The following is a 23,395-nucleotide window of genomic DNA, read 5'->3' on the forward strand; positions in this document are numbered from 1 at the left end:
TCATATCTCTGGTTGTACCCAAAGTATAGACACACCATTCATGTCTTCATACATGTACTTAGGGTAATGATGTCTATCTCATTCCACCATTTTTTTTCTATGCCTAAGTACCCTCCCTTCCCCTCACACCCCTTTGTGTTATCTAGAGTTCATCTGATCCTTCCATGATCCCCGCCCCCCCAACCCCATTATGATTCAGCCTCCTAATATCAGAGGAAACATTCAGCCTTTGTTTTTGGGGGATTGGCTTACTTCACTTAGCATTATCTTCTCCAACCCCATCCATTTACCTGCAAATGCCATGATTTTATTCTCTTTTAATGTGGAATAATATTATATTGTGTATATATACCACATTTTCTTTATCCATTCATCTACCGAAGGGCATGTAGGTTGGTTCCACAGTTTAGCTATTGTGAATAGTGCTTCTATAAACATTGATGTGGCTGTGTCCCTGTAGTATGCTGTTTTTAAGTCCTTTGGGTATAGACTGAGGAGTAGGATAGCTGGGTCAATTAGTGGTTCCATTCCCACTTTTCCAAGGAATCTCCATACTGATTTCCATATTGGCTGTACCATTTTGCAGTCCCACCAGCAATGTATGAGTGTGCCTTTTCCCCCACATCCTCACCAACACTTATTTGTATTCTTACTAGCTGCCATTATGACTGGAATGAGATGAAATCTCACTTTTGAATTGCATTTCTCTAATTGCTAGAGAGGATGAACATTTTTTCATATATTTGTTGATTGATTGTATATCATCTTCTGAGAAGTATCTGTCCAGTTCCCTGGCCCATTTATTGATTGGGTAATTTGCTTTTGGGAGATTAAAATTTTTTAGTTATTTATATATCCTAGAGATTAGTGCTCTATCTAATGTGTGTGTGTGGTAAAAACTTGCTCCCAAAATGTAGGCTCTCTACAAAATGTAGGCTCTCTTTTGCTAAAAAGATTTTTAGTTTGAATCCATCCTATTTATTGATTATTGATTTTAATTATTTTTTATGCTATAGGAGTCTTATGAAGGAAGTTGGGGCCTAATCTGACATGATGGAGATTTGGGCCTACTTTTTCTTCTATTAGATGCAGTGTCTCTGGTTTAATTCCTAGGTCCTTGATCCACTTTGGGTTGAGTTTTGTGCATGATGAGAGATAAAGGTTCAATTTCATTTTGTTGCATATGGATTTCCAGTTTCCCTAGCACCATTTGTTGAAGATGCTATCTTTTCTCCAGTGTATGCTTTTGGCACCTTTGTCTAATATAAGATAACTGTAATTATGTGGGTTAGTCTCTGTGTCCTCTATTCTGTATCACTAGTATACCTGTCTATTTTGGTGCCAATACCATGCTGTATTTGTTACCATTGCTCTGTAGTATAGTTTCAGGTCTGGTATAGTGATGCCAGCTGCTTCAGTATTCCTGCTAAGGATTACTTTAGCTATTCTGAGTCTCTTATTTTTCCAGATGAATTTCATGACTGCTTTTTCTATTTCTTTGAGGAATACCATTGGGATTTTGATCAGAATTGCATTAAGTCTGTAAAGTGCTTTTGGTAGTATGGTCATTTTGATAATATTAATTCTGCCTATCTATATCTTCTAAGGTCTTCTTTAATTTCTTTCTTTAGCATTCCATAGTTTTCATTGTAGAAGACTTTCACCTGTTTTGTTGATTCCAAAGTATTTTTTTTTTTGAGGCTATTGTAAATGGGGTAGTTTTCTTCATTTTCCTTCCAGAGGATCTGTCACTGATACACAGAAATGCCTTTGATTTATGGGTATTAATTTTATATCCTGTTACTTTGCTGAATTCATTCAGTTTTCTGGTGAAATTTTTTGGGTCTTCTAGGTATAGAATCATATTATTGGCAACATTTTAAATGCAAAACTTTAAAACCAAAATTAAGGCAAGTATTTGAGATAAAAAGATGTCAAATTCTTAATGAGAATCAGTATCATCAATTTTTTTCTTTCACTTTAGGTTCCAGTACAGTTCAGTTTAACCTTCCTGAGTTGGGTAAGGATAATGGAATGTGCCAAGAAGATAAACCTGTGCTGGATGCATCATTTGTCATTGGGGGAACACCAAGGAATAACCATAGAGAATTTCAACATTCAAAATCTGTTTTTCTCACATAACTGCTGCCTTACAGGATATGCCCTGGAGAGATAGTTCATATCCTAGTCTACTTCTGTTGCTCTAACAAGCTTCGTAATTTATAAAGAAAATAACCTTATTTATCTCACATTTCTGTAAGTCTAAGAGCATGGCACCAGCACCTGCTTGGCTTCTTGTAAGGGCCACATGTTAGCTCTTTGGAAGAAGTCAAAGGAAAGCAGTTGTTTGCAGAAAAGGTCACATGGCAAGGGAAGATACAAGAGAAAGCTGAATTTGCTCTTATTATAAGCCCCCTACTAGGAAAATTAACCCATCCTCATGAGGTAGCCTAGAAGAAATATAAAAGGTAGAAAGGATAAAACAGGGAAAAAAATTTAAATATACAACTTGAATCTAAAAACCTCATTCTAAGCCAATTAGTTCTTCTACCAGGACTGTCACTCCCAAATTTATAGGAAATCTGTAAATCTTAAAGTTACCAGAAATCCACCCACTTATGAAAATTACTTTGAATAATGTAATTAGCCTACATAATAAGTGCAAAGAAGATAAATATCATGAAGCCTATAATCTATGGTACTTTCCAAACGTTACCTACTTACTGATCAGATAATGGAAATCATATCAACAGAAGGATCTTGAGAACCACATGGCCACCATAAACTGTTTTGTGATCACCAGACTGATGTCATCTCCACTTACCTTCCCACACCCAACCTTCATCAAATTTCCATTAAAAGAACCCAAAACCCCCAAAGCATCTATCAAGGTGACTTGCATTCTCCCTTGAATGTATATTTCTTGATTTTTCTTTCTTCTTTTTTTTTTCTGAGATAGAGCCTCACTAATTTGCTGAGGCTGACTTTGAACTTGTGATCCTCCAGCATCAGTCTCCCCAGCTGCTGGAGACTTCTTGCTTTCATAAATAAATCTTTGAGCCTCTAACATATCCTTAAGCTGATTTCCAAGATGTTTGCTGGGAATCTTTAAAGAGACTATCACATATTTGTAATAGGCAGTAGGTGCTTATTCTGTAGGAATGGATCCTATGGAAATACCTTGTGGGAATTTTGTTGTTCCTATTCACCTTTGTGTCTCCCTTGCTTAGGACACCAGCACAAAGTAGTCATTCAATAAATATTTGTTTATGAATGCAACTTAAGATAATGAAGACATAAAACCCTTACCCAAATTTAAATCATAACTAGGGGGCAGCTGTTAGAAGAGTCTTAAGTCCAGCAAGTCCTGTGTTGCAAGGAATTGCCCCATTAAAAACAGGAATAGAAACTGAAATAACAATATGAAATCAGTTGCTTAATTCTAAGTAGTAGAAAGAGAAAACTTGAGTAGTAAGAACAATCCCTGAGTAATTGCAGACGAGAGAGACCTCTGATTACCAATAAGGAACTAACTTGGGAAAACCAGAGGTAAACCAGAGTTAATCACATAAACAGGGCTTACTCATCACAATTCTTAAAGGATGGTACACAAAAAACGCTTTGTAACAGGGAAAAAAATGATGAGTAAAGTAGGAGAAAAGCGTAAAACTATTTTATTTTTATACTGATGGGTGAACTCTACAGAAAATCTGAATATTTTCATGTTGAACTAAAGAGTGCATAGATAATAACGATCCACTCTTCCTAGTCTTGAATACATAGCCTTGGTACCTAAAAAGACACCATAAGAAAGGCTGTTTTCCCAAGAGACAGGATCCTGCTAGCCCTGAATGAAACTGCTCTAACCAGTATTCAATGTCCTGGTGTTTATTTCCTAGAAACCCCGGCTCGATGCCCGCTACGTTGGTGCTCACCTAGTGCCAAACCAGATCCAAAGGGTCGCAATGCGGACTCTGAACTGGGCCAGGAACAGAGGTACTGACTCCAGTAGCCCAAGCGCCCTGCACTCGAGAGCCAATGGCCATGGAGCTAGGGCGGGACCTCGGGGTACCGGGCCAATGGGAGTGAGGCGGGGCTGGAAGAGGCGCCTTGCTCTCAGGGCGGTGGCGGGCTTCGCAGCCTTGGCAGGACCAATGCGGGAACCCCCAGGGGCTGTGGCGTGCGCCGCGGCCGTCGGCAGTGCACTCTTCCTGCTGCTCTTCGCGCTGGGGATCCGTCAACTGCTGAAGCAGAGGCGGCCAGCGGGTTTCCCCCCGGGGCCAAGGGGGCTGCCGTTTATCGGCAACATCTGCTCCCTGGCCGCCTCCGCTGAACTTCCTCACGTCTACATGAGAAAGCAGAGCCAGGTGTACGGCGAGGTACAGCCCCGACGGGCCGCGGGCAGGGAGGGCAGCTTTCCTGTGTTCAGGCCGGCGCGGGCTGTCCTCCCCTGGGGAGACCTTTCTTGCTGTTCTGACCGCCTTTTGAGGGAAACTCGGTCCGCGGGCCAGGAAAGGAGGTGCCTTCGACCCAGCGACGCATCCCAGGGGCAATTAGGGAGCGACTTTCCCCTCTCCCTGGGCGCTCCCGCCGATGCTCCCGCGCCTGCGCCCTGGGCTCTGTGGGCGGAGCCGTCGCGCCCCCTGGGGGCTGGCGCGTGCGCTCAGCCCAGCGCCTGGCGGTGGGAGCTGCTCGGCCCTGTGGGCGTGCTTTAGATTTCAACCCTTGGCATGTTCAACAGGCTTCTTGAGTTCTAGGACAGAATTAGTGGTTAGTAGACGGTTCTTCGATATTTGTAATTGACAAATGACTAGTCAAAGCGTTTGCTCTGCGGATGAAAAAAAAAAAATTTAGTTGAACGACCCTAACCTAGAAGTGAGCTCTGGTACATGATTTTGAAAAGTATGAATGAATTATTGGCCAAAATCTGGTGAAGAGCCCTACAGCAGCATAGCGGGAGCCAGACTGGCCAGGAACATTCTCACAGCATGTACTTATGTGCCAGTGTCATTGTCAATTCGTTCTCATTTAAAACTTCCTATCCAGTGAGGTACTTCTGGCTTCCCCCATTAGTCACAAGAGAATTATGACACTGGAATGCTAAGGGACTGGAAAAAGAAAATGCTAGAACTCATGTTTGTATTTGGAAGATTGTCCTTCAAAAGGAAGCAGAAGTTTCCAGACCCCTGGTCAAAACTCACCTTTTTTTTTTTTTTTTTTAATTACTTACGTTCATTTCTGTGTAACCACAGGCTGTGATCTTGCTTGGTGCTGGGAATAAAAAGATGAAGAAGGAAGACCCGGACTTGTTTTGAGGAGTTATACAGTCTAGTAGCAGGGAGAAACTTGATCTAATTATCCACTACAAACTAAATACTGTGAAGGAAAAAAACAGGGGGCTGTTTGGCAATTATATTTCAGAATAATCCTTAAGTCCTTACCTAATTGTATGCATCTACTTAATTGTGTTGCAGGTTTGTGCTTAAAGTAATCTTTAGAAGAATTATTCTAGGTTTCTGCAGCTCACTGTGGGAAGCTGGACTTAGGTATAGACAATACATGTAAATCTTAGATTCTGTTTTCCACCTTCTGGTTCTTCAGGAATTGAGTTTATTTTCATGATTTCTCTTTGGGATCTTTGTACAAAACATAGTATCTCTGGAGATATCATAAGATATGAAAATATAAGACTTGCCATTGAGTCCTCTTTTCCCAGTTGATACTTCACCTTTACTTCACTGAAGCCTAAATTTTTCTGATCTGGGTAATTAGAATAATGATAGCCAAAAACAATAAAGTGTTGCTCAAATGTTGTTGGTTCTCATATATGATCTTGATGGTTTAGTCAGATTTTTCATTGCTGTGGCCAAAAGACCTGACAAGAACAATTTTAGAGGAGGAAAAGTTTATTTGGGGCACAGTGTTTCAGAGATCTCAGTCCATAGCCAGCTCCATTGCTCCACAGAGATGAGGCAAAATACCATGGTGGGTGTGGTGGAGGAAAGCAACTCAGAAATTGGCACCAGGAAGCAGACAAACTGTAAACCAGGGACAAAATACATACCCAAAGACATACCTGCTCCTCTAGGCACACCCTACCTGCCTATAGTTACCACCCATTGATTAGTTTAAGATTCACATAACCAAATCTTTTCACCTCTAAACTTTCTCTTTTTAAAAAATTTTTAATTTGTTTTAATTAGTTATACATGACAGTAGAGTGCACTTATATACTTTGACATATCATACATAGATGGGATATAATTTCTCATTTTTCTGAATATACATATTGTAGAATCACATTGGTCATAGTCACATACATACATAAAGTAATAATGTCTGTTTCATTCTGCTATGTTTCTTATCCCCACATCCCCTGCCTTCCCCTCTTTTCAAAAAATATGATCTGCTTCACTAATTTGCATGTCATCCTTGTGCAGGGGCCATGCTAATCTTCTCTGTATTGCTCCAATTTTAGTATATGTGCTGTTAAAGCAAGTACTAAATTTTTTTACATTGTCTCACACATGAGCTTTTGGGGGATGCATCACATCTAAACCATAACACTAGTTACTATACAAAGAACAGATTTATTAGGCCTACAAATTTAAAAGTATTTTTTAAGGATCTGTAGAAACGGTTTCTTACAGAATAGAGAATTAAGTTTTTCATGTACAAACATTTGAACTGAAAGGAACTTTGTATTTAATATAAATATTCCTTTGGAACAGGGTGAGTTGGCTCCTGCTATAATAGGTTATGAGATGAATTATAAACATCTTAGTAGACTGTCATCCCAGGTTTAGACAGATCTAATTCAATGGGTAAGAATTTGGCATAAGTAACTGGTTTTATTCCTGGTACCACTGTTTGAAATTATGGTTCTTTAGAAATAATACTCTTACCACAAATCAAATAGGTCTAAACTGTGTAATAATGGCAAAAGGGGTAGAAGAAAAACAGAAAGGAACAAAAATGAGGATATATGCAATGAAGAGTAGACATTGTTTGCCAATTGCCTTAAATAGCCACCAAACATTAACTCTTTAAACTATAGCAGCATTTGATCTTTGTTTTAGTTATGGAATGCTCCCAATAATCTCCTTTTATCTTGGGGGATATTTCTTAATTCTCACAAAGTATTACAGTTAATATAAGTTGTTTAAATACTCTTTTTGGAGGTCGAAGGCAACTATTATCTCTTGTACTTCAGGAAGATTTGTGGAAAGTAGTTTGTAGGACTTATTTGGAAATAGAATCTTATTTTTCCACTGTCTCTCTTTTTAATTTGAGATGTGTGCTTACAGAAAAAATGTGGGCTTTAAAATTACTTATGACAGTCGCTTAATGTAATACCTACTTTTGTGCAGATGGAATTTAATTCTTGTTTATAATTCTTGAAAGGAAGATAGCTAGTCTCAAGATTTGCACATTCATTTTAAAGAAAATCTTAAATTGAAATGAACTACACAAAAAATACCATTTCTTTAGACGATCACTGTGAGTGTTTAAACTTTCACAGTTACTTTAGTTGTAATCTAGATTTTGGTAAGCAAGTGGCTTTGTCAGATTCTTTTCAGGCGAATGCACTTAAGGACAATAAAATAAGTGGAATTGATAACTTAAACTTACTAATTTATTTTTACAGCAAACATTAACTTTATGCAAGGCACTGAATCAGATTCTGTGGAGGATTCAAAGATAAAAAATTATGAAATCACTGCTTCAAAGGAGTTCATAATTAAGCAGGCAGACAGAAAATAAGAATATGAATGTTTCTGGTTCAAGGTAGTATTAAATAAGGGCCATGGGAGCTTCCAATCATGTGTCATAGTCGTTCAAAGCAGAGAGAAAAAGAGAGAACACCCGAAAAAAAAAAAATGCACTGTGGAGGAAGGTCCCTAAAGACTTGGTATGGGGCTGGGGATGTGGCTCGATTGGTAGCGTGCTCGCCTGGCATGTGTGCGGCCTAGGTTCGATCCTCAGCACCACATACAAACAAAGATGTTGTGTCCACCGAAAACTAAAAAATAAATATTAAAATTCTCTCTCTCTCTCTCTCTTAAAAAAAAAAAAGACTTGATATGGTTTGAATAGTATGACAATGAAGAGAAGCATTCCTGATGAGAAAACAAATTGAAGCTAAGTTGAAGAGTGTGTCACACACTATGACACACACCTGTAATCCTAGCAGTTTGGAGGCTGTGGCCTGAGGAGGATTGCAAGTTCAAGTCTAGCCTGGGCAACTTAGCAAGACCCTATCTCAAAAAATAAAACAAAAGGGGCCTTGGAATATTGCAATAGCTCGGTAATAGAGTGTCCTGGGCCCTGGGTTTAATCCCAGTATTGGGGCGAGGGGATGTGTGGCATTCACTTTGTAGTTTACATCAATGGTACTTGGTGCATATTTTTGTTATTAACACTTAGCCTATGATGTTGTAATGATATGCTTTAATGCATGTTTCTACCACAATTCATTAATGAAACTTAAATTTACCAATTGTCATCATATGTTATTTACATCATATGTTATTACAATTAACATCATATGTTATATTCAGTTATAGGCACTGAATATATAGCAGTGAACAAATCAGAGATCCCTGCTCTTATGTACCTTATATTATAGTGGGGGGAAGACAGACAACATAGCACAATAAGTAATTTATAAAATATGTTTAAATAGTTTAGGGTATAAATCAAGGTAAATTAGGAACTGGAAAATGCTAAAGGATCAAATTTTAAATTGGCTAGTCAGGGCAGGCCTCACTGCAAAGATAGCATCTGAACAAAGACTTTAAAGGAAATAAAGGAGCAAGCAATAAAAATATCTAGGGGATGAATATTCTGGACCAAGAGAATAACAAATACAAAGACCACAAAGCTGAAACATGTCATGTTGAGAATTATGTACAAAGAGACATGAATGAAATTAAAGGGGCCAGAAAGGAGACTGCTTTGGAAGCATAAGGGAGAAATGAAGGAGGCTTGGACTAGAGTGTTAGAATAGATTACACTGTCACATAATACCTGAGATAATCACCTTTAAAAGAGGAAAGATTTACTTTGGCTTATAGTTTGGGAAGTTTCAGTCCATGGCCAATTTACCCTATTGCTTTTGGACCTATGGTGAGGCAGTACTTCACAGCAGGAGCACATGACAGGGAAATCTGCTCACCCCATGGCAGCCAGGAAGCAAAAATTAGAGAGGAAGAGGAGTGACCCAGGTTTCAGTATCCCCTTTAAGGGCACATCCCCATGACCCAAAGTCTCCCATGAGGTCCTACCCCTTAAAGTTTCTACCACCTCCCTGTAACACAAAAGAGGACAAAACCTTTAATTCAGAGGCCCTTGGGGGACATTTAAGGAAACTCAAACTATAGCAGAGGTGATAAGAAGTTACCAGATTCTGTTTATATTCTGAAAGTAGGAGTAACATGATCTCTGAGTAGTTGGAAATGGGGTTTGGGAGAAAATGTGTCAACACTGGTAATTGCAGGGTTTTGAACCTGAATATTTGAAGGAAACATAAAGTGATCATTAACTGAGAGTGAAAATTTCTGGGTAGAACTGGTCTGAAGCAAGAGGGAGTGACTTGAAGATCATAGAATGACTTCTAGAAGACAAGGAAAATACTTCATGTATTCCTGTTTACATCTCTGTCAGCATCTTAATTAGCCCACAATAGGAACTAAAAACTATCGACTAAATCAAGGAATGCATATTCTTAATTTTGGACTGTTCCATAGATCAAAGCAGCTTAAGGGTATGTTTCTCCAAATTGATTTCAAACTTTTACAAAAGTCCTTGGAAATAGTGTATACTAGAATATATACAAGTTGAAGTAAAAATTCCTCCAGTTCTACCCTGAAATAGAAGACTATCTCAAATTTTTGAGTAAAGGTGGATTGTATAACAACTTTCTCAAGCTGTGGGTCCTCTTTAATTTTTATAATCCCTAGTGTCACAGCCTAAAGCTTTACCTTGAAATATTATCTCCTACCAGCAATGTACATCCTTGCCATCCCTTGTTATTGTTTGACTTCATAATGGCTGCCATTCTTACTGGAGTGAGATGGTACCTTAAGAGTGGTTTTAATTTGCATTTCTCTGATTGCTAGAGATGGTGAGCATTTTCTCATGTACTTGTTGATTGATTGTATATCCTCCTCTGAGAAGTATCTGTTTAGGTCCTTGGCCCATTTGTTGACTGGGTTATTTGTTTTTTTGTTGTTTAACTTTTTGAATTCTTTGTATACTCTAGAGATTAGAGCTCTATCTGAAGTGTGAGGGGTAAAAATTTGTTCCCAGGATGTAGGCTCCCTATTTACCTCACTTATTATTTCTCTTGCTGAGAAAAAACTTTTTAGTTTGAATACGTCCCATTTGTTGATCCTTGATTTTAACTCTTGTGCTATAGGTGTCCTATTAAGGAATTTGGAGCCCGACCCCACAAGATGGAGATTAGGGCCAACTTTTAATTCTATTAGACACAGAGTCTCTGGTTTGATTCATAGCTCCTTGGTTTGATTCCTAGCTCCTTGATCCATTTTAAGTTAACTTTTAGGCATGGTGAGAGAAAGGGATTCAATTTCATTTTGTTGCATATGGATTTCCAGTTCTCCCAGCACCATTTGTTGAAGATACTATCCTTTCACCATTGCATGCTTTTAGCACCTTTGTCTAATATAAGGTAGTTGTAATTTTCTGTCTTGGTTCTGTGTCCTCTATTCTGTACCATTGGTCTACCCGCCTGTTTTGGTACCAGTACCATGCTGTTTTTGTTACTATTGCTCTATAGTATAGTTTAAAATCTGGTATTGCTATACCACCTGTTTCACTCTTTCTGCTTAGAATTGCTTTAGCTATTCTGGGTCTTTTATTTTTCCAGATGAATTTCACGATTGCTTTTTCTATTTCTGTGAGGAATGCCATTGGGATTTTGATTGGTGTTGCATTAAACCTATAGAGTACTTTTGGTAATATGGCCATTTTAATGATATTAATTCTGCCTATCCATGAGCAAGGTATATCTTTCCATCTTCTAAGGTCTTCTTCTATTTCTCTCTTTAGGGTTCTGTAGTTTTTGTTGTATGGATCTTTCCCCTCTTTGGTAGGTTGATTCCCAAGTATTTTATTTATTTATTTGAGGATATTGTGAATGGAGTGGTTGTCCTCATTTCCATTTCAGAGGATTTGTCACTGATATACAGGAATGCCTTTGATTTATGCGTGTTGATTTTATATCCTGCCACTTTGATGAATTCATTTACTAGATCTAGAAGTTTCTTGGTAGAACCTTTTGGGTCTTCTAGGTATAGGATCATGTCATCTGCAAATAGTGCTAATTTAAATTCTTCTTTTCCTATATTTATGCCTTTAATTTCTTTTGTCTGTCTAATTGCTCTGGCCAGTGTGGCTATTTAAAGCAATCGGCAAACAATGTCTACTCTTCATTGCATATATCCTCACCTAAACAACAAATAACCCAATAAGAACCTGAACAGACACTTCTCAGAAGAGAATAAACAATCAGTCAACAAATATATGAAAAAATGTTCATCATCTCTAGCAATTAGAGAAATGCAAATCAAAACTACTCTAAGATATCATCTTACTCCAGTCAGAATGGCAGCTATTATGCATAAAAACAATAATAAGTGTTGGAAAGGATGTGGGGGAAAAGGTACACTCATACATTGCTGATGGGACTACAAATTGATGCAGCCACCAATTTGGGAAGCAGTATGGAGATTCCTTGGAAAGCTGGGAATGGAACCACCATTTGACCCAGCTATTCCCCTTCTCAGACTATACCTAAAAGACCTAAAAAGAGCATACTACATGGATACAGCTACATCAATGTTCATAGCAGCACAATTCACAATAGCTAGACTGTGGAACCAACATAGATGCCCTTCAATAGATGAATAGATAGAAAATGTGGCATTTATACACAGTGGAATATTACTCAGAACTAAAAAATAACAAGATCATGGCATTTGCAGGGAAATGGATGGCATTAGAGCAGATTATTCTAAGTGAAGTTAGCCATTCCCTAAAAAACAAATGCTGAATGTTTTCTCTGATATAAGGGGGGATGACTCAAAATAGAGTAGGGAGGAAAAGCATGAGAAGAAGATTACCACTAAACAGGGAAGAGAGGTGGGAGGGAATGGGAGGGCGAAGGGGAATTGCACGGAAGATGGAAGGAGACACTCATTGTTATAAAAAATACATATATGATGGTGTGAGGGGGAAGAAAAAGAGAGACAGAAATGTGTCACCAGTAGATTGGGTAGAGAGAGGTGATGGGAGGGGAGGGGAGGAGAGGAGAGATAGGAAGGGCAGCAGAATACAACAGACACTAGTATGTTTAAACGTGGCTGTATAACCAATGTGAACCTGCAATCTGTATACGTGGAAAAATGAGAATTCATACCCCATTTGAATCAAGTGTATGATATGTCAAGATCATTGTATTGTCATGAGCAACTAATAATAATAAAAAAAGAAATATTATCTCCTCTCTGTTTTGCCTTCATACAAGTGTAACTTTCAGTGTCAGGGTCTCTCAGCTCATCCTTATGAAATCATCAATTAGTGTTTGTTTGTTTTTTTTTTCCTTTTTCCTATACCAGGACTTATTGTTTGACTTATTTTGTTAAAATTATATTTCTGGGAAAAGGCTTTTCTTTAACAGCACTATATTACTGTTTTGGGAACTGGTGTTCCCTCTTTGTGTAGCTGGTAGCTGTTCACTTTGTGTTGGGAGCCATTCACTTTGTGAATAATTCCAATTCACTTTTCTTTATTAATGACACTACTTATGGAAGGCAGTACATGCTTTTTCCCCAAGGTTAAATGTCCCTATTGCTCAGTTCCAAGGCCTACCCTCCTGCCAAAGACTCTACTGGCTGTATTGCTTGGCTGGGGTTGATTCTGTTTCACTTTTACTGATGTAACCGCTACTACAGAACTTTTGTTTTCTGTTAAACCTAACATTTTCTCCTGAAGTCGTGTGTACCATGGTTAAATCTGCTCTGCTTGTCACACAGAGATAAGGTTTGTCTTAAGTATTTTGTCTGCAAGAAGTTCTCATGGAACACGTAAGAGGATGAGCCTCTCGGGGTGTTTTCAGATCCCACTGACAAGGCAGCATCATTTCTCACTAGAGTGGGCCCTTAAATTGGGGTAGTTATAGTAGACTGCAGGGGTTGTGACATTGGGAGTGAGCCTGAGGTGAGACATACCATAGGATGGGTATTCTTATTTGCTTTCCTTTTATCTGAAACGCAGCCACTTCTTCTGTGGTGAAGGTCTCTCTTCCAAGGTCTGATTTCTTTAGGGCCTTCTTGGTTAACTTCATGAAATTCAAAGAGCTGAATACAAATAAGCCTACCACGATATGTTTATACTTCAAAGTTGTCTTTCAGATCATTGACAACCCCCTCCCTTACCTGTGGCTAAAGGAATAAAGGGGAAGATGGTGCTGCTTCTTTATTCATATTGGAAGTGAAAAGAGATTCCTGAATATTGAATGTTTTGAGGTAGCATGAATCCTAAAAGAACATCTAAATCAAATACATTTTTTGTGATCACACTGAAGCCCACAAAATTAAAGTGTTCTGCATAGGGTCTAATATATATTTAATGTTAAACCTCAAACTAGAACCCAGGCCTCCTGAATTCAGTACTCTTTCCATTATACTGGTATGAGATTATGGTTCCCAGTCACTGAATGGTGTAACGAATCACATTGTCTAAACATTGTCAGTTGAGTAATGAGTGCTTAGATTTTTAGGGAAGTAACAAATACCAGGAGAGCTGGGCTTAGCGCACATGGATTTCCATGGTTATATTTCTCTATACATTCTGCTGTTTACATGTTTTTCTTCTCACAGATTTTCAGTTTAGATCTTGGAGGCATATCAGCAGTGGTTCTAAATGGCTATGATGTAGTAAAGGAATGCCTTGTTCATCAGAGTGAAATTTTTGCAGACAGACCATGTCTTCCTTTATTCATGAAGATGACAAAAATGGGAGGTATGTTTATTTTCAACTATTTAGTGATCTACTAAACTATTTTAAATCACATTCCTTATTTTAAGTAATTTTAGTTACAGCATACAGTTGGGATCCTTGTATTGGTAACAGGAAGGCATCTATAGACTTACTTACAGAACTTAGTTTTTGAACACCTTTCAGGTTATATTACCTAATATTTTAGACTAATAAATGCTAATTTTATCGTAGTCTAGATCTATTAAATATTATAAATAGTATTTTAAAGAATTAGCACTTAATAACATCTTCAGGTTTTATGAAACAAGTTAGGAGTACACTTGAATCAGAAGTGTCCTTTGATGCTAGGCTTGAATACTTGGTGACATTTTTACTACCTTTTTTAAAATAAGCTTACAAAACTTGAATCAGCCTTTCTTTGGGGGGATGGGGTGTACCAGGGATTGAACTCAGGGGCAATCAACCACTGAGCCACATCCTCAGCCCATTTTGTATTTTATTTAGACACAGGCTCTCACTGAGTTGCTTAGTGCCTTGCTTTTGCTGAGGCTAGCTTTAAACTCAGGATCCTCCCATCTTGGCCTTCAAAGCTGCTGGGATTCCAGGCTTGTGCCACCATGCCTAGGAGCCTTTCTTAACTACTACTCATTATGTTGTATAAATGGAGCATTGTGGGGTTTAAATAAAGGAGTGGTTTGCATAGTTTAAGGTTGAATAATGTTGTATGATTTTATATTCAACAAGAGAAAAAAGCTGAAAGTTGACAAAAATCAGTAAGAAAAAAGCCTAAAATATAGAATGTTGAAATCAGATTCAGTGGTTTTAGTTGTATAAGAATTTTTTTTTTTTTGAGAGAGAGTGAGAGAAGGGAGGGAGGGAGGGAGAGAGAGAGAGAGAGAGAGAGAGAGAGAGAGAGAGAGAGAGAGAGAGAGAGAATTTTTAATATGTATTTTTTAGTTCTCGGCGGACACAACATCTTTGTTGGTATGTGGTGCTGAGGATCGAACCCGGGCCGCATGCATGCCAGGCGAGCACACTACCGCTTGAGCCACATCCCCAGCCCCAATATAAGAATTTTTATAAGAATGGTGTAATAGTCAGCTTTTTCATTGCCATGAACAAAAGACCCAACAAGAACAAGTTAGAGGAGGAAAAGTTTATTTGAGATTCATGTTTCAGAGGTCTCAGTTTATAAATGACCAACTCCATTCTCTGGACCCGAGGTGAGGCAGAATATCATGTCAGGAATGCATGGCAGAGGAAAGTAGCTTGGGACAGGGCAATCAGGAAGAAGAGAGAGATATCTCTGATCACCAGGAGCAAAATTTAAACCCAAGGGCACACCCCCAGAGACCTATCTCCACCAGCCACACCCTATTGCCTTCATTTATCACCCAATTAATTCCTATGAGGAGTTAATTCAATGATTGAGTTACAACTCTCATCATCTAATCATTTCACCTCTGAACCTTCTTGCATTATTCCACACATAAGCTTTTGGGGGACACCTCCTATCTAAACTGTACCAAAAAAGCTTCACACCTTCTTATTCTTTGTATGTGTATGTGTGAGAGAGATAACTGGGGATGAAACTCAGGTCTTCGCATATGCCAAGCAAGTGCTCTATCACCAAGCTGTATCCCCAGCCCCCACTTATTTTCAAAAGAAAATTAAACAGTACCTTGCTTTAGATAGCCTAAGAGGCATTGAAAAGAAGAAAATAACTTATACTAAATTTATACTAAATCACAAAATAAAGCAACTAATGCAAAGAAAGTACACATTTTAAAGACCAAATTTTCAAGCTAGAGTATGATACTTGAAAGCAATAAATAAATAAAAAGCAAATCTCTAACCTCTTAAGTATTCTTACAAATAACAAAGAGGCCAAAGAATAAACCACAATATAATAATAGAAAACCTTTAAAGAAATTATGAAAATGAAAGATGATGTGATTGGAGTAATATTTAAAACATACATATTTTTCAAAGTTATAATTTATAGTTTAAGCTGTTTTTATCATGAAGATAAAATGAGTGTTAAAATTAATATTTTCATTAATAGTAAGAGAAAAAATAAGTAAATAATGATATATGTCGTTTTAAGGTACATATGCACTGATTTTGGAATTGGAAATTCATGGCCACTATTAACCCATTGCATGAATGGGAAAAAGCTGCCCCTTGGGTGGGCCTAGCACTGTGCCCAGGCACACAGCTTGGCCAACATAGGGTTATTATGAACAGTGCTCCTCTCTCCCCTTAAGTATAGTTAAAAGAGCTGGGAGTAGTGGCACATGCCTGTAATCCCAGCAGCTTGGCAGGCTGAGACAGGAAGATTGAAAGTTCAAAGCCAGCGTCAGAAATTTAGTGAGGCCCTAAGCAGTTTAGTGAGATCCTGTCTCAAGATAAAAAATAAATAAATAAGGCTAGGGGTGTAGTTCCTGGTTGAGTACCCCTGGATTTAATCCCTGGTATCCAAATATATGTATATGTGTTTGTGTTTGTGTTTGTGTGTTTGTGTGTGTGTGTGTGTAAAGTACTTGGTTTTTTATTTTTATTTTTTTGTGCTAGGGATTGTGTGTGTGTGTGTGTGTGTGTGTGTGTGTGTTTTGAGTGTACCCATACACATATACATACATAATTAAAAGAAAAAAACTTTTGATGGTACCAGGGATTGTACCCAGGAGTGCTTTACCACCAAGCTACATCCCCAGCCCTATTTATTTTTTATTATTTATATATTTATTTACTACTGAAGATTGAACTGAAGGGCACTTAACCACTGAGCCACTTCCCCAGCCCTTTTATTTTTTATTTTGAGACAGAATCTTCTAAATTGTCCAGGCAGACCTCAAACTTACAATCCTCTTGCCTCAACCTCCTGAGTTTCTTGGTTTATAGTCATTTGATACTGTACCTGGCTGATTAACTTTTTAATAAGCTCCAAATTTAAAAATTGTTGTGTAAAAGTTATTTAAATGTAAATTTTGTCTATACCTCATGAATACAAGAGAACACAACAGTTTTCATTATAGGAACACCTGTGTCCCAGTAAATAATGGAATTGCAAATAAAGTACTTGGTTTTTTATTTTTATTTTTTTGTGCTAGGGATTGAGCCCAAGGGTGCCTTATCACTAAGTTACATCCCTTGTCACTTTTTTATTATTTTTTATTTTGAGGCAGGTTCTCACAAAGTTGCTGAGGAAAACTTGTGATCCTCTTGCCTTAGCCTCCTGAATCACAGTTCAAGTACATATTACATAATACATACACTGAAAATATTGGGCTTTTCCTTTGATAGTTTGCTTAAAAAGGAAATTTTTCATACTTTTCACATAAGAACAACAGATATGTTGTGGAAATTTTAGAGTTTTGTGACAAATAATATCAGTATTACAAAAGTCTGAGCTTTATGTTTGCCCTTTTAAAAATTTTTTAATTCATTAATTTCTACTACATTGAGAACTGCAGACTGCACTTGACTGTGCCATTCTTACCTTTTTGAGTACCATATGACTTTAATATAAAGAAGGAAATTTGTACTCTAAATTTTATTCTCCTAAACAGAAAATTTCTAATCCTAGAAGAATGATTTTTTTAAAGAGAGAGAGAGAGAGAGAGAGAGAGAGAGAGAGAGAGAGAGAGAGAGAGAGAGAAGAGAGAGAGAGAGAGAGAATTTTTTTTTAATATTTATTTTTTAGTTTTCGGCGGACACAACATCTTTGTTTGTATGTGGTGCTGAGGATCGAACCCGAGCCGCACACATGCCAGGCGAGCGTGCTACTACTTGAGCTACATCCCCAGCCCCTAGAAGAATGATTTTTAGGTGTTTCTTTAATCCAAGACAAAATTTTACCCATAGAATATGTAATATTTGTCTTTTGTATATTAGACTTACAGCAAAAGTTGAGTGATAAAAGTTACCTGGACCTTGTTCACCAAAGTCAAATTACACTGACAGAAAGAATTATAGTTCTTTTCTTCTAGTACCCAGATAAGGAAAAAAGAAGTTTTTTATTTGTTTGTACTGTAGATTGAACCTATGGGTGCTTTACCACTGAGCTACATCCACAGCCTTTTTTAAAATATTTTTATTTTGATACAGGGTCTCTTTAAGTTGCTTAGGGCCACACTAAGTTGCTGAGGCTAGCCTTGAACTTGTGATCCTCCTGCCTCAGCTTCCCAAGTCACTGGGATTACAGGTGTTCATCACTTGGCCTGATGAGAAGTTTTATTTGATATAATATCCTATGACTAATGAATAACAGAACAGGACCCAACCAACCAGTTATATAGAAAGATAATTTGCAGGAAAACAACTCTCTGTTTTTAAGATTTGTTTTCTTCAACTTTTAAAATTTCTTTTTATTCAATAGGATTTTTACCTGTTATAGGTAAGGAGGAATTATACAAGATTTTTAATTTTCTTTTCAGGCTTACTCAATGCCAGATATGGCCGAGGATGGGTTGATCACAGAAGATTAGCTGTTAACAGCTTTCGCTATTTTGGATATGGCCAAAAGTCTTTTGAATCTAAAATCTTAGAAGAAACCAAATTTTTCATTGATGTTATTGAGACATACAAAGGTCGACCTTTTGACTTTAAGCAGTTAATAACAAATGCTGTTTCAAACATAACTAATCTGATCATTTTTGGAGAACGATTCACTTATGAAGACACTGATTTTCAGCACATGATTGAGTTATTCAGTGAAAATGTGGAGCTAGCTGCCAGTGCCTCAGTTTTCTTATATAATGCCTTCCCATGGATTGGCATCTTACCCTTTGGAAAACATCAACAGCTATTTAGAAATGCAGCTGTGGTCTATGATTTTCTCTCCAGACTTATTGAAAAAGCTTCCATCAACAGAAAGCCTCAGTCACCTCAGCATTTTGTTGATTCTTATTTAGATGAGATGGATCAAGGTAAAAATGACCCATTATCTACTTTCTCCAAAGAAAACCTAATTTTCTCAGTGGGTGAACTCATCATTGCTGGAACTGAAACAACAACCAATGTATTACGCTGGGCAATTCTTCTTATGGCCCTTTATCCCAACATTCAAGGTGAGGATTCTTTTGATGATCTCAGGTAGGGATCATATATGTTTTAAGGTCTTTAACCATGTAGAAAGCATTTTTAAGAATTTATGCTAAGCTTGCCAAGATGACAATATTTCATAGTAATGAGGAGTTTTCAATTCTAGTATTAAAAAATAAAAAAAGCACCTCTAGGGCTGAGGTTGTGGCTCAGTAGTAGAACTCTTGCCTGGCACATATGAGGCACTGGGTTCAATTCTCAGCACCACATAAAAATAAATAAAGTAAAGGTATTGTGTCCATCTTAAGAAAATACATTTAAAGTAAAAAGCAACTCTGAAATGGATCTTATTATGTCTATTTTATGAATGAGGATGAGGGATGAGTGTCTGGAAGTGACACAGCTGGGAACTGGACTCTGGTTTTTCTCATTCAAGTTTTATGCTTTACTCAGGAAAATTCCTTACTGAAAATGATATTATCCCAATTCTAAATTTATTTGATTTTTTAATTTTCTCTCCCATTTCTGGGGATTGAACCTGGAGGTGCTTTACCACTGAGCACAGGGTCTCAGTAATTTGTCCAGGCTGGCCTCGAACTTGGAATCTTTGTGCCTCGGCCTCCTGAGTAGCTGAGATTACGGACATATTCTACTACACCCAACTTAATTTTTGTCCTTAATCCTTGTAATATGTTGTTCATGACAAGTTACCCAGAGCATTGGCTACTGTTATAAGACATATGGCATGTATTTCAAACAAACTCCCAAATAATGAAAAATGAAAAATCTGAGTGTACCTGCCCTATTGGATTAAAGAGATATTATTTTAGACATGATTCTAAGAATTGTATAATAACTTGAACACTGTTTCTCTGACAGGACAAGTTTGGAAAGAGATTGATTTAATTATGGGCCCTGACAGAAAACCTTCTTGGGATGACAAGTGCAAAATGCCTTATACTGAAGCGGTTTTACATGAAGTTTTAAGACTCTGTAATATAGTTCCATTAGGGATTTTCCACGCAACCTCTGAAGATGCAGTTGTACGTGGTTATTCCATTCCTAAAGGCACAACAGTAATTACAAATCTTTATTCTGTACACTTTGATGAAAAATATTGGAAAGAGCCAGAAGTGTTCAATCCCGAGCGATTTCTGGACAGCAGTGGATATTTTATCAAAAAGGAAGCTTTGATTCCTTTCTCCTTAGGTAAGAGAAATTTTTCCCTAGGTTAAGAGAATGTTAGAATAAAATATAACAATGACTCATCACATGTAACATTTTAATCTGAGCATCCTGCTCTAAAATTAAATATTCTAATTCTGAAACCATATTATTGATTCTTTTAGTAAATAATTGTTTGATTATAGGTATTAATAATTTTTCTTTTTTGTTAGTTACACATGATAGTACAATGATCTTGACATATCATACATTTGAATCAAATGGGGTATAATTTCTCATTTTTCTGAGTGTACAGGTTGCAGAATCACATTGGTCATATAGTCACGTATATACATACAGCAATAATAGTGTCTATTTTATTCTGCTGTCCTTCCTACCCCCCCTTTCCCTCTCCTCCCCTCCCATCACTTCTCTCTATCCAATCTAATGTGACACACTTCTTTTTTTTTTCTCCTCACATCATCATACATGTATTCTGTAGTCATACTTTTTCTACTCAAAATAAGCTATGATTTATTAACTAGAGTTAAAGTATTAAGAACCTCTGGATTCTCCTGAAATGTTTTTGTTTTTGCTTTTTTTTTTTTTTTTGACTTGTAATGAAACTTGTAGAGCTAGAAGTCAGTAACAGGTGGCTTTAGAAACTTGACAACTTGAAGTAAAACTATAATCTAACCTTTTTGCCTTCCGGTTTATTGTACTTCATCTCCAGTTAGGAAATATTGCTTTTGCTGTGAAAAAGGACACAGATCACAGACCCATGGAAGATAAACTAGAAATTCTTTCTCATTATTGAGAAAAGTACACAGTTAGTTGAAGTAAAATGGACTTCTCTTGGATCTATAGACCAAAATGTCTCATCTCAAATTAAATCTTTCATAGCATATCTTAGGCTCTGTTGCAATGTGCGAAAGAATTTGGAGATGAGACTAAAGTTTTCCAAAAGTCCATGATCTAACAAAAGGAGGTAAAGGAATAGTTTCTGTGTGCTGTACTGCTAATTTCTATTCTTTGGGATTTAAGAGAATCATTTAATAAGCATAACTTCCTCTAACTTTCTTTAATTTCCAGATTTCCTGAATGTCATTCAAATATTAGACATTAATTTTGGTAAATGTAAATTTTTAACAGTCAGGCATGGTGGCACATGCTTTAATCCCAGCAACTCAGGAGGCTGAAGCATGAGGATCACAAGTTTGAGGCCAGCCTCAGAAACTTGGTGAGACCCTGTCTCAAAATAAAAATTTTTAAAAACAGGCTGGGGATGTAGCTCAGTGGTAGAGTACCCCTGATTTAAATCCCAGTACCACAGATTCACACCCAAAAACCAACTAACCAAACAAACAAAAACATTTTATATCTGCTTTTCCTGTTTAGGGAGAAGACATTGTCTTGGAGAACATCTGGCTCGGATGGAAATGTTCTTGTTTTTTACAGCGCTGCTCCAGCGGTTTCACTTGCATTTTCCATATGAAGTGGTTCCAGATCTGAAGCCTAGGTTAGGCATGACATTGCAGCCTCAGCCCTACCTTATCTGTGCCAAAAGACGCTGAAAGTTATAGATATTTGGGGAAATAAGGATGTATGTTTCCTTACCCTTGAACCTTATTTAATCTAATCAGCGTGGTGTTTGGATAAGTCACAGTATCATAAAGTCAAATGAACACAGATGTGTCATTGAAAACAGCACTAGAGCAAAATTAAGTATTAACAATGATATTTTTAAAGCTTCTATGACTTCTAAAGTTAAATTCTCTATTGAGGAGCACAAAGGTTCATAAGATGCTGAGGGCCATGGATGTCCTAAGTAGAGCCACTTATTTGGTGTAAGTTTTCTCTCATCCTTTCTTGACTCCACATGGTTTCTTACCTCATGAGAGCTTGGCCTCCAAATGCCAATTCCTTTTTGACCAAGTGTCAGTCGAGTTTAATAGAAGACTGTGGAATTAAAATGCAAATAAATAATTTGGACTACAGTGGGGTATTTATATATGGTAGCAGATGACTGAAGAAATATAGATTTAATGTACAGTCTACCAGTTTTTCAAATCTTGCTTCTTGCTGTGTCTTCATAGAACTATGTCATTCTTCCTATTTGTGAAGGTCTCTGTGATCCCTGAACACCTGTCCTTACAGCTGCAGTCAATAAATTGGAATTGCAATATGTATTTAGAATAAAAAAGACACATGGATATTGATTCTTTGTAGGCATATTTTTTCTGATACCACTTTCTAAATCATTCCGTCTTTTAGAGGTCTGGAGGCATTTCCATGGGCTAGTGTTCTTTTTCTAATGAGGGTAATGTTCAAATCCAGAAACATGCTTTAGAGACAGGGTAATTGTGTAAATTAGGTCACTTAAAAGTAATGGGATGTTATTAATAATCATGCCATATAGCTATTTTTATATTATCATTTTTTTCTAAAGTTGTACATTAAGGGTTTCTGCTTTTGTAAGTTGGTTTATAAACAGTTGCGGCTACAGAGTAAATGCACATAACAGTGACCACAATGGGGGTGAGGCAGGGAAAGGATGGAGGAACTTTGAGTTGGACAGAGGGGTGGAAGGGGAGGGGAGGGGCATGGGGTAGGAAAGATGGTAGAATGAGAAGGTCATCATTACCCTAGGTACATGTATGATTGTGTACAATGAGAGAAATGAAAAGTTGTGCTCCATTTGTGTGCAATGAATCAAAGTGCATTCAACTGTCACATACAACTAATTAGAACAAATTTTAAAAAGAATATGGATTTAACCTTAGTTTTTCCTTATCTATTAAGTATTTTCAATTTTCTAGCTATAAATCAGGAGTCTGGGTATCTGATATATTAACATGTTTCTAGTTGCAAGGGAAAGAAATCATGTGCAAATTTGCTTAACTAGTAAAAAGAAATTTGGAGATGATGTGTGGAGTTTGGGGTTGGTGTGGCCTAGATGCTCCAAAGATTCTTTTTCTTCCCATCCCTCCATTTGCCTTCCTTATGATATCAGCTTTATCTTAAGCCTGGCTTATGGGAATACGTGGAGAGTTCTGGGAGATCAAGGGAGTTTTTCAGATACTCCCCTGAAACCATTCTTTGTCCTCCAGAGGTCTTTACAGAGTCACATACACATTCATTAACTTAAAACCATGTTTTG

The 23,395-nt window shown here is 37.4% G+C and overlaps 1 protein-coding gene, 1 long non-coding RNA gene and 1 other non-coding gene across 4 annotated transcripts in view; 1 reads left to right on the forward strand and 2 right to left on the reverse strand.

Moving 5' to 3' along the window:
- Nucleotides 1–4,069, reverse strand: part of LOC144377086 (uncharacterized) — a 78,130-nt gene extending 74,061 nt beyond the window's left edge. Inside the window, exon 1 of the long non-coding RNA XR_013437742.1 lies at nucleotides 3,936–4,069. This is a non-coding gene — a long non-coding RNA (uncharacterized LOC144377086). The remainder of the gene's footprint in view (nucleotides 1–3,935) is intronic.
- A 10-nt stretch (nucleotides 4,070–4,079) lies between these two features.
- On the forward strand, nucleotides 4,080–22,454 carry Cyp2r1 (cytochrome P450 family 2 subfamily R member 1). 2 transcript variants are annotated; one of them, XM_078046434.1, is made up of 5 exons: nucleotides 4,080–4,379; nucleotides 13,905–14,046; nucleotides 18,465–19,097; nucleotides 19,951–20,280; nucleotides 21,634–22,454. In XM_078046434.1, the coding sequence occupies exons 1-5, from the start codon at nucleotides 4,080–4,082 to the stop codon at nucleotides 21,807–21,809; spliced, it is 1,581 nt and encodes a 526-aa protein (XP_077902560.1). In that variant the 3' UTR covers nucleotides 21,810–22,454. The 2 variants fall into 2 exon arrangements, with proteins under 2 accessions (XP_077902560.1, XP_077902561.1); XM_078046435.1 differs by lacking the exon at nucleotides 18,465–19,097.
- LOC120890239 (U6 spliceosomal RNA) lies at nucleotides 6,396–6,502 on the reverse strand. The gene has a single exon (XR_005734480.2). It is a non-coding gene; the product is annotated as a U6 spliceosomal RNA (small nuclear RNA).
- Nucleotides 22,455–23,395: the final 941 nt, after the last annotated feature.

This window comes from Ictidomys tridecemlineatus, chromosome 4 (assembly GCF_052094955.1).
Source record: "Ictidomys tridecemlineatus isolate mIctTri1 chromosome 4, mIctTri1.hap1, whole genome shotgun sequence".
Taxonomy (NCBI): Eukaryota; Metazoa; Chordata; class Mammalia; order Rodentia; family Sciuridae; genus Ictidomys; species Ictidomys tridecemlineatus.

Excerpts from the sequence above, each read along its gene's own strand:
- Cyp2r1 (XM_078046434.1), top strand. The coding sequence starts at position 4,080 with ATGGGAGTGAGGCGGGGCTGGAAGAGGCGCCTTGCTCTCAGGGCGGTG. Across the intron at positions 14,047-18,464 it reads GAAGATGACAAAAATGGGAG|GCTTACTCAATGCCAGATAT; the intron begins GTATGTTTATTT and ends TTTTCTTTTCAG. Across the intron at positions 20,281-21,633 it reads TTTGATTCCTTTCTCCTTAG|GGAGAAGACATTGTCTTGGA; the intron begins GTAAGAGAAATT and ends TTTCCTGTTTAG.